We start from the raw sequence: 12,229 nt of genomic DNA on the forward strand, positions 1-12,229 counted from the left end.
TTTTTTATTGCGTTCTTCTTTCTGATCTATCACTAAGTTACCCAGAATGCATTGCACTAATACATCATACAGCCATCCATGCATCCCTACTCCTCTCTTTCTGTATATTTTCTTAAGAACATTGACATGATCCTTAATTACTTTTAATAATTCTGTATTTGTCGGTATTTATGTTTTTACAGATGTTTTATTTTTGCAGCAAGACTATGATCTGTCCCTGTGTGTGTGTGTGTGTGTGTGTGAAGGAAGTGTTAGAATACATAAACGTGTTGCTGTGTAAGTGTTTCTTGTTCAAGTTGTGGTTATGTTGGAAAATCCCGCCATTCTTAGTCTAAACGCAGATGATACACAGTCAAGGTGAGTCACTGTCTTTTCCATTTCATTTCAATTTGAGAATTATTTGAATAAATTGAAGACAAATTCTAATGACAAATACCCCTTAAATCTTTCTTTCAATACTAAAACAATGCACCCTTATGCTCGTCCATTTCCTTTTTAGGCTTAACCATTGATATTACTTTTTGCAACCAATGATAATTAAACATAACATCCAAAATATGTACATGACTTTAATTCCACTCATTTTAGATCAACTTATTGTTTTTTTACAGTGGTGGTGACAGAAGCCAGATGTCGCCGTAACTGCAGCACAAATAGTATAACTGTTTTATTTAGACTATATATTTTTTTGTTAAAACAGCATTTCACACATCAGTATTCATAACCGTTTGGTTTAATAACTTTCTGTGATGAAACTTTTCGAGGCAATCAACTTTTCAGTGTTGACTTTCTCCTCTATTTCTCTGTTTCTCAGGCCAGATGCTCTGCCTCCTCTTTGTCCTGCTGGCTGTTTCGCTGGCCTCCGGCTGCCGGACTGCTTCCAGCACCGAGTGTGAGAAACCCCAGTTCGTCCCAGGACACAACCTGGTGGGCGAGGTAGATATATTTATTTAGTTTTAATCTTTTTCTTCTGTGTTTTCATATACTCATATTTCATATACTCCCTCTCTGTCTCTCTCTGTGCTCACAACTACACCAATACCATATATTTTACAGTATACAGAAATATACTACATATCTGGATAATACACTGAATGTTATGGCTGGAGATACGTATGAATAGGGTTAACAGTATTCTATTATGCAGTGCACAATTATAGAATTATAAATAAATGTGCATAAGTAGGTTTACGTGTACACAATGACAGGTTATCCATCCTGTACGTTAATAAAAAAGACATTGAATTTTCATTTCTATAACAGTTCTCATATATTGATATTTATATGTTTAATCAATCAATCTATCTAACTAACTTGGAATACATAGAGGATGACTTTTTACAGTGTAGCTGAATGTTATACAGAAGGGATTGAAAATTTCAGGTATACATTACAATACTTTTTAGCTTACCTTTTTAGGGTGAAAAAATATAGCAAAAATATATATATATAAAAAAAAACATGAATTGAATTATAAAATGATACATCCCATACAACTAGACAACGAAATGGATATAATAAGACAAGGCTACCAAGGTAAACAGAAAAAAACAAAATAATTAAATAATGTAAAATGTAAATAAAATTGAAATGAGTAAAAGCAAAAGATAAACAAAAATGAATCAAAATTAAAAAATAAACAGAAATACTATTAATAGATAATTTAAAAAAAGTAATACAAATTAATTAGATAACTGAAGATAATATATTTAATTGTTGGTGATGGGTTAAATTGTGTTAATAGTTCTTAATGTCTAAAAACTTATAGTAACCTAATCAGAACTAACTGTTAATTAAAATGTTTTAATTCATAATACAATGTGAATTCTCTTTAGTTTTCTTAAATATTAGTGACCCAGGCTGAATTCATAAATAAAGGAAGTGGTTTATCTTAGCCGCATTGTTTTATTTATTTGTAGAATACTTTCATATTTCAACCATTTCAAATATGGACATTAATGGGTTAATAAAACATCAAGTGAAAATGTCTTTGGTTCATAACTAACTGTGACTACACGGTGGTTCTAAGGGCTTTGATATTGTGCGGATGAAGACCACCGGGGCTTTTGTGGTGAACATTAGAGACTACATGGTTGGTGGAGATCATGGAAACTGCAGCATCTGCACCAACCAGCTGCTGAAGGTTGAGCAGAAGCTGCCCGCGGCCGTGGTAGACTGGAGAGTGAAGGTCCGCTGCCGCCGCAGCGTCAGTGCCAAGGTGCATGAGTCCAGCAGCGACGTACTGAAAGAGACCACCAGCTCCACCTCCGTCAGCTGGAAGGTGGGGCTCAGCATTCCCATGGGGGCTGGCCTGTCTGTAGGTGGCACGCACTCCAAATCCGCCAAATTTGCCCAGAGCCGCTCGGCCCAGGACAAGTTCTCCTACACCAGCCACGGCTTCTCCTGCACGTATTACACGTAAGTGTATGATCTCTGCTGGGTATCAACATACAGCCTTCTTAATTACTACAAATAAATAGTAATTATGCTTTAGTAGAAGCATAAATGAGCAGAAGTGTGTTCTTTGAAGAGGATGTGAACATATTTTCAATCGATATATCAATCAGTGTTTTGCTGTTTTTCACTTTTCGACAAAATATGAATCAGGCAGTTATTCTTTATGCTGTGTCAGGATGAATGGACCAATTGAAACGCTCTGAAATTAGTTGAAATAAAATGATTATGTTAAAAACACAGTACACTATCTTTGAATTCTATAGTTTTACATATCAGGACATAAAAAAACATCTGGTCCTTAGCAGGTCTTCAGATTAGGTAAATACAATCCCAGATGAACAACACGCAACAGATTCTACCATGTCATTACTGCTTTAACATTTAAATGAAGCTAAAATGGAAAAGACATGTATACAAATTGAGTACACCCCATGAAATCAATAGCTTGCAGAACCATGTATAGCTGCAATTACTTGAAGTAGGAATTTCTGGCCCACTCTTTACAACGTTACAAGGTCCGGCCACAGCATTTCAGTTGAGGTTGAGGCCTGGACTTTAAATAGGCCATTGCAACTGTAGAACTGTGAACTCTTGGGATCATTGTCCTGTTGCATGACCTGATTTCCAGACAGACATGGGATCACATATGACTCTATATTACTGCAATGACTGCAAGGTGTCCTGTGGCTGCAAAACAAGGCCAAATTATCACCCCAGCACCACCACCACTGTGCTTGTCAGTTGGTGAGAGGGGTTTTGCTGATATGCTGAGTTTGGTTTTCACCAAACATGGCGGTGGGTGGTATGGCCAAAGGACATTGTTCCAGAAGTCTTGTGGTTTGTTCAGATGCAACGCTGCAAACTTATGCCGTGCTGCCATGTTCTTTTTAGAAAGAAGAGGCTTTCTCCTGACAGTCCTTCCAAACAAGCCATACTTGTTCAGTCTCATTCTAATTGTGCTGTCATGAACTCAAACATTTAACATGTTAACTAAGGCCTGTAAGGTCTGAGATGTAGCTCTTGAGTTTTTCGAGCAATTTTTCTGAGCAATGTGGGTCTCTGACTTTGGGGTGAATTTGCTGGGACGGTTGGCAGCAGTCTCGAATGTTTTCCACTTGTGTAGAAACTTTCTCACTGTAATATGATGGACTTCAGATTGTTTGTGAATGGTCTTATAACCCTTCTCAGATTGATGGGCAGCAGCAATTGCTTTTCTAAGACAATCGCTGGTGTCTTTCCTCTTCGGCCTTGTGCTAACACACACCCGAATGGTCCAGACCACCAAATCTACTTTTATAGATACATTCATTATAGATTTTATAGATCTACTTTTTATAAATTATTATTATTATTATTATTATTATTATTATTATGATTATTATTGTTATTATTATTATGCCCTAATACATAACCATAAAATCTATAAACCTGAGGTTTTCATATATAGATATATATTAGAACTTTACTCTAGATTTTAACTATTTTCTAGATCTACATTTAATAATTCACCCATAACTATCTTTATCCATTATCTTGCACATATCTGTTAAAAAAAGTTTGGAACTGCTTTTGTTGTGAATATAAATTATATTTAGAAGCATTATATATCTTTCTAATTCTAAATCTTTCTTAAAACTGAAGTTAATTTGACATTTTAGCTTTAGGTTACTCTGTAACTTCAGCAAAGCACTTCAGTAGGACATAGGGCAAAAGAAAACAACTATGAATTCAGGCGGTTTGACGGTTTCTCACTTTAGAATGTGTGCTCAGCAGGTGCGGTCTGGAGTCTGTTATGTTTGATGCGGCTGTGAAACCCTGAGGCAGAGTAGCTCAGCTCACTAACTCTAAAGTACAGAACCTTAACTTTTTAACTTTAGCACAGTAATGCTAGTTAGCTAGCTGTATGCCTAGGTCATTACACACTCACTTGATTGTGCGTGGAGGTGTTCAGTGAGTCATACAGTGTCAGAAAGCACTAAAGAAAGTCTATTAGAGATGACTAAAGAATTGTTGCTGTTTGAATGATGTTAGTAGGTGGTGTATATACTTCTATTGCTTGTGAGCAACAAGTGGAGGTATGAAATAACTACATTCTGGGAGGAGGAACGTGCCCGAAGCCTCTTCTCCCATGTCCTGTAAATTCCATCTCTACCTTGTTCACATGTCTACAACAAACAGTCTACCACCTCGTCACCTCCCCTTTAACCCTGTCATGTATCATTCCTGGCTCTACTTATTAAAGGGGGTCTGACTACCTACCACAAAGCACCTGAACTCCAGCCAAGAGTTGTCTGAGTTCTCTCCACTCTCTTACAGTCTTTTCTCAAATCATCATAAATGTTTCTTCTTAGGTTCCGTCTCCATGCCCGTCCACCTCTGGCCAAAGAATTCCTCGGCTCCATCCAGGCTCTTCCAGCCAAGTATGACAGTCAGTCCAAAGCCAAGTATGAAAATTTCATCTCCATCTACGGCACACACTTTCTGCGCCAGGTGGACTTAGGCGGCCGAGTACACTCCACCACTGCCATCCGCACCTGCAAAGTGGCTATGACTGGCCTTTCGGTGCGGGACGTCAGCAACTGCCTCTCAGTGGAGGCTTCCGCCACCATTAAGGGTGTCACGGTGAAAGGCCAAACGAGCTACTGCAAGAGCAAGAGCAACAAGCTGCAGAACAGCAACAGCTTTTCCAGCTCATTCTCGGACCGCGTTACAGATGTCATGGGAGGCGACGGAAGCCATGGCGACATCCTGTTCGCTCCTGACAAGCAGCATGGCTACACTGCTTGGATGAACACGCTAAAGACCGTCCCCGGAGTGGTTTCCTTCCGCCTCTCCTCTCTCCATATGCTGGTTCGGAACGACTCTGTCAGAAAAGCCAGCCTGCGGAAGGCCATCAGTGAGTACATCGTGAAAAACGCCATAGCCCTGTCCTGCTCGTCCAAGTGTAATATCGGCCACCGGATCAACTGCGCCTGTAAGTGCAGTGGTCACCAGAGGATCGACTCCAACTGCTGCCCCGGCCAGCCTGGCATCGCCACCCTGACGGTGAAGGTGGAACGTGCGACGGGACTCTGGGGAGACTACTTCTCCAAAACCGATGGATATGTCAAGGTCTTCTACGGAAATCAAGCTGACACCACTCCGGTTATCTGGAACAACAACTTCCCTAACTGGAACCGCGTCACAAACTTCGGAACCGTGGAACTGACGAAGAGATTGTGAGTAAATAATTCTACATTAAAAAAGTGGCTGTCATTTTGGTTTTAATTGCAGAGGCTACGCAACAATTTACTTAGGAACTGGGATAGGTGCAGCCCAAACTCCATTTAGGCAGGCTTCTACGCCCTTATAGTTGCCCCACCAGTTTGTCGGAAGTTCCTGTAATTACTAGAGTGATACACCTTAATGTGTTCTAAGCCTTGTCAGCGTTCAACACTGGTTCCTACTATGTCAGCTACAGAACAGCACACAACTTCAGAGCTCTGTAAAGATTCAAGGTTACTTGCTTTGTCCTTGGTGGTTGATGTATTTGTCTGATATCTTCTACCTCTACCCTGGCAGGCCGGTAAAGTTTGAGGTGTGGGATCGCGACAACAGGTGGGATGATGATCTTTTGGGTCAAGCTTCTGTGGTGCCTAACCAAGGCAACAATGTGAAGAAGCAGTTCCGCTTGAAGCACGGCACGCTCTACGTGTCCATCAGCGCAATCTGCGCCCCAAGCTTGAGCGGCCCACTGTGCGACAAATACGCCCCGTCTCCTGGAGCTTCAGGCCGGCTCACTTACCTGGAGGGTCAACGGGCCACCTGGCTTCAGGAAGCCCACGATGCGGCACGGAGCAGGAGCTTCCTCTGAGCTTCAGTCTGAGATGCACGCTGCCTGTGAAATGTTTTGAAATGGCTTGAAATTTTGCCAAGTAATGCTTGATTATGTCTGTTAGAGTTAGCATATCTCTCTGCAGTGGTTTAGCGGTGATGGAGTGGCTGTGTACTAATGCTTTGGATACATTTAGGTTCACGACTCAGCTTCAATAGATCGGGTTTCTTAAAGGAACAGTCTGGTGAGAATTGAAATGAACCTGATTGATTACGGACCCTCGATACAGTCAATCAGCCAAGACTTGTTTATTATCTGACATGTTCTTCTTTAGTTCACAACAGGAAATGCCAGGCCAACGTTGCTAACAAACACTGGACGTCTGTAAACTTATGTCCACTAATATCTCTCAACCTGTCTCTCAAAGCACATCCAGACTTTAAATGGTTTAAGCACATGACTTACCTTAGAATGACTTACTTTAGTCTGTAAGCTCAAAAATAAGCTGCTCCACCGGGCTCAACAGTGGAGTAATCAGATCTACCACTTTAATCTCAGCACAGTATGTGCTATCACTCGATTCCCAGTGGTGTCACAGCCATCCATGGCTGGGACTCCCAGAGGGAATAACTAGCCTCTATCTTGCTTTGAGTGGGTCATGCTCTGAGCTCATCATGATGCTAGCAAGTATGGGTGAAAGTCTGCACCACCTTAATGAAGAGCTGGATGTGGTTTAAGTGGATTGAGAGAAGTGTGTGAGCATGCCAGACATCCCACCTCTCTCGCAACTCGTGGGATTCTCCCACATCTTGATAACGGCTCCTTCACGCCTTCAGATTACGTACAATATACTGAAAAGCAGAATTCTGTATTTAGGACTCGAGTTAGAAAGGGCAAGTGAGTGACTGATGTAGCGGGAGAGAGAGAGAGAGAGTGACACAGAGATCCTGACTGGTCACTCTTTTTGCTCGGTAGCCCTATCAGTGTTCCCTGTGGGCAGGATTTACATTTACCGCTCTCCTTTACTGTACATCAGTGCAGTTCAGTGTCCTGCATCTCCGGGTGAAAAAAGGAAACAGGGCACTACCCCCTGCCCACAATAATGACAGTGTTGCTGTTCTGACTTTTCTGTTAAATGATTGTAGAAACAAGCTGAGGTGTCATTCTTTCATTAGCATAGCCAGTGTTATATGCTAACTAACTAGCTGTGCTACTCCATTGATGTCTTTCATGATGAGCCTGATGAACCCCTTGTAAATGTCCCTTAAGTTATAATAGAATAGGAAAAATAATATCAGCACATTTTTACCGACACACTTTCTGCATATAGCTTCCCAATGTGTGTTTACAGATTAGCCAAAATCACCAATATTACGACAATAAGGATTCACCTTTATAATGTGTATGGGTTTTTGCAGGGTGGGATGTCTGACATGCATTTATGGAGAAGATTTAGTTGACTACCGACTCCTGTTGTTTAGTTAGCTACAATAGCCTAGTTGCTTCTGTTCAAAACAAAAATAGCAAAATTTGGACACGGAACACATCTGAGCTGATCGACACCAACTGTAAATGTGCTTTTTTTTGCCAGACTGTTCCTTTAAATAAGGGCAGTCTGATCTCCAGTACTGTTGATGTATCCTCTTACAAAGTTCACCTGTTTACCTGGCCACTTTTTCACCTCTTCACCTACTCACTAGTTCACCTGTCTGCTGATTTCCCTGTTTGTCTCTCCACCTGTCCCTCTGTTTACCTATTTAACACTGTTCACCCCTTTACCTGTCCACCTGTCCACCTTATCTATTACACCAGTTTACCTATTCATCTGCTTACCTGTCCAGCTATCCACCTGTTCACTTGTTTTACCCGCTCTCCTGTTCATCTATTTCTGTGCTTTTACATCAGCTGGACCAGATGTGTTGGATTACAGCTGTTGGGATTAAACAGACAGGAGAGAACTGCCCAAACCAAAGTCTGTGATAAGGCCATTTGTTGTCGCTGTTGGGACAAAAACGTGTGTCTTCTAAATAGTAACTTGCAAAAAACCCTCTGAACCTATGGGGCTCCGAGTGGCTCAGCAGACTGAGACGTTGACACTATGGCCTGGCGATAGCGAGATCGAACACCGGCTCATGCTGTTTGGCCATCAGTAGCTGGAGCCTGAGAGAGCACAATTGGCGGTAGATGTCACTCTCTCCCCTCATCACTCCCATTGTGATGCTGTTTTGATGTGGTGTCTGATGTATCAGAGCTGGGAATCAAGTACTTTCCTCTGAGCATGTTGGCAACATAAGTGGCGAAAAGAAGCAGTTGTTGACTTTACATGTATCAGAGGAGGCGAATGCTTGATAGGGGGGACCCTAGTGAGTGGGTGGGTTGATTGGCTCAGCTGAATTAGGAAGAAAAGATCAAAGTTTTTTTTGCTCAACAGCAACGTTGTGCTAAAGGCATGTTTAGTCTAAATTTTGTTCGTATTGCATTTTGTGAACATATATATCACATTATACATTACATTATATATGTATTTTTTTTACAAGTGAACAGAATATTAGATACATTTCAATGTGTGATTAAAAGCTCTGCTTTGTGTGTCAGAAATGTATTACCGTCCATTCTATTCAAAGACACTGAGAACAGGACGTGGTACAGTACTGCTAGACTTATCACAAGCCATAACAAAATGATACAATTTTAATTTATTAAAAAAAATGAAAGTAGATATAACAATGTAGCAGTTTTTGTAAACCAATCCAAATATGTCTTGTTGCAGTGTCTCAGTTTTCTTTATTACCTTTTTCTACGGTTCAGCAATAGTGCTACAACACGGATTAGGGAAGACTGGGGTGAGATGAGCAGGTTTTTACTGAAGTTGACCTCTAATAAAACTAATTATGCATACAATAAAACTAATGCATACGACATAAGTACAGGACATGTGGTATCAACTGAAACCTTAGAAGTGTGTCAGTAACTCAAATCAACAACCAAATATGGGGTCCCATAACAAAAAGTGGTCTTGAGGCTCAAATTGTCCTGCGTTAGGGATAAGTTGATCCAGTCGATTAGGGATAAGTCAATCTAGCTGACTACCTGTAGTAGTTGAGCCACCTGAAAAAAATGAACTATATATTAACCATGTCTAATTCCACTAATAACTGTAGATTAAAGTGAACAACATATTAGATATGATTATATATTCGATTTTCTAAATGTACAGGGTGGGCCATTTATATGGATACACCTAAATAAAATGGGAATGGTTGGTGATATTAATTTCCTGTTTGTGGCACATTAGTATTTGGGAGGGGGAAAATTTTTCAAGACGGGTGGTGACCATGGTGGCCATTTTGAAGTCGGCTATTTTGGATCCAACTTTAGTTTTTTCAATGGGAAGAGGGTCATGTGACACATCAAACTTATTGAGAATTTGCTGTCTATGCTGTGAAGATACGAGATGTGTAGCACCTGAAACTACGGATACTGGAAGCCTGTGCTAGCATTTCTTCTGCGGTGTTGCTATCAGTGTGTGAAGAGTGGGAGAAGAGGGTTGCATTGACAATCCAACACAATGGGCAGCATGTTGAACACATTTTTTAAGTGGTCAGAAACTTGTGATAGAATAAAGTTACGCCATTGTTTTTCTTGTGAAATTCTCAATAAGTTTGATGTGTCACATGACCCTTATCCCATTGAAAAAACTAAAGTTGGATCCAAAATGGCCGGCTTCAAAATGGCCGCCATGGTCACCACCCATCTTGCCAAGTCCCCCCCCCCCCCCCATATACTAATGTGCCACAAACAGGAAGTTAATATCACCAACCATTCCCATTTTATTTAGGTGTATCCATATAAATGACCCACCCTGTAGTTTATATTTCAAATTTTAAACATAATTAATAATAGTGTGAATAAGAATTGCAACTCTGAAATCTGAAGATGTTCTCTAGATTAAGAGAAAGACATGCAAGTCTTTTGAAAACCATCCAGAGATTATCCAGAGTTTTTCAGGTTCAGTGCAGACTCTGTAGAAACTGTGTGTTTGGCATAAAAGCAATAGCATATTAGCAAGCATATTAAGAAGCATATGCTAATACTGAGCCCTAGCTTCAGCTAGTCTGGCCGTTCTCTGTGACCTCTCTCGTCAACAAGGCGTTTCTGTCTGCAGAACCTGGATGTGTTTTTACTATGACAGTCAAAATCAGGGAAGTCATACTTTGCCCTTTTCTAGTGGATGATGTGAACATTGGCTGAAGCTGCTGACCTCTACCTACACGTTTCGTGCTGACACATGATTGATCTGCAGATAACCGCATCCTCGCTGAGTGTATATCGTCGCTGTGTAATAAAAATTGTGAACCTCCAAAATGGGGACTTTACAGGAGAGGGCAAAACTAGTTTAACTTTAAGTCAGTGTAAAATAAGAGTTTATTCCAAGTCATTTCGAGCAATTATGTTGGTCCATTCATCCACAGTTACTTACACAGTGTACAGAAGCAGATACAGGGTTTAAACCATAGAGAAAACTAAAAATGGACAAAAATGGAGATAAATGGTTTTAATAGGACATTGGCGATATATTAACTATATAAATATATATATATCAGTTAGTTTACAACAAACTGATGTGGGAGGAGAGCGCCATCTACACACCCTGGAGAGAGCAATGCAAATTGTGCTCTCTCTGGGCTTCGGCAGCCGATGGCCAGCAGCATGACCGGGGTTCGACGCGACACTAATTTTAACACCAAATATTTGACGTAACTTTCTGTAAAGACAGGTGGGTTAAATAACACACTGCTTTAACTTAACTTAATTTTGCTCCGTGGCCAGCATTTTGGGGGAGTCCAGAGCTATGCTTTTGCTAATTCATTCAGATGTACCTACACACTACCAATTCATCAACATATGATATAGCTGTTTAAAATGAGATCAATTTCTTTTGATGTGAGACTGATTATACCTGGTATGCTCTGAAAAAAAAGATAAAATATGAAATCTTCACTATGCTTTTTCCACAGCAAGATTAAAAAAAGGAAAATGAAACTAAATGAAAAGATACACAACAAAAAAATATGAACCGTTTACCCACTGTCTGATCTTACCCCACTCTCCCCTAATAGCTAGCTCTTATATGAGGTAATTTAATTTATTAACTTACTATTAATTATGTCGTTTAAAGCCACTAGCAGCGGCAGGCTAATCAGAGCTAAATCAGGTTCAGTGGGACACAAATAATGTTACAAACGGTTATAGAAGAGCTATAGAATGTCATTAAGGAAGGGGGCGTGGTCAGTCTGTGCTTTTTGATCTGTAAAGGTCGCTGGATTCTGCACCGCTGCTCTCATTCAGCAAACACACTACTGCGTTGCCATGGCTCTCTGCGTTTCCCACCCGTATTCCGCGAGGCCACGCCCCTGCCAGCTCCACATCAGTCGACGGTGGTAGAAGGTGGAGAGCTCCGCCACCTCCAGCTATTCGACTGGCGGGTAATGCGCATACCAAATCCATCAGTCGAAGGCGGAAAGCCCCGCCCATCCTAAGCTGCGATTGGCGGAAGCTATGGAAAATCCAATCGCAGAGCTGCAGAGGCGGGGTCTGAAGAACAGGGGAAATGCGCAGCTCTGGTGTGAACTGCTAGCCAATACTGGAAGAGGAAGGGGCGGGGCTTTCGCCGCGATACAGGTGTGGTGAATAATAAAAACAGAACAAATAATTAAATAAATAAAAAAAGGGGAAAAAACCCAAACGCGTTGCTAAGGCGACCGCTGCGGAAAGGCGGGAGAAGATGGAGGCAGCGGAGGGGGGAGGGGGGGGCTGAGGAGAGCAGCGCAGGCGCAGTGCCTCTCCATCCCTCTGCAACGCTCCCTCCTTCACCTCCACCACCACCCCCCTCCCTCTCTCTCTCTCTCTCCCTCTCTCTCTCCCTCTCTCTCTCTCTCTCTCCCTGTATCCCAGTCT

General features: G+C 41.3%; 1 protein-coding gene across 1 annotated transcript; it reads left to right on the forward strand.

Annotated features, from left to right (window-relative positions):
* Window positions 1-819: 819 nt before the first annotated feature.
* On the forward strand, window positions 820-8,869 carry prf1.3 (perforin 1.3). Its single transcript, XM_072674720.1, has 4 exons — window positions 820-936; window positions 2,030-2,418; window positions 4,809-5,675; window positions 6,019-8,869. The coding sequence occupies exons 1-4, from the start codon at window positions 820-822 to the stop codon at window positions 6,308-6,310; spliced, it is 1,665 nt and encodes a 554-aa protein (XP_072530821.1). The 3' UTR covers window positions 6,311-8,869.
* The last annotated feature ends 3,360 nt before the right edge of the window (window positions 8,870-12,229 follow it).

This window comes from Salminus brasiliensis, chromosome 3, assembly GCF_030463535.1.
Source record: "Salminus brasiliensis chromosome 3, fSalBra1.hap2, whole genome shotgun sequence".
NCBI lineage: Eukaryota > Metazoa > Chordata > Actinopteri > Characiformes > Bryconidae > Salminus > Salminus brasiliensis.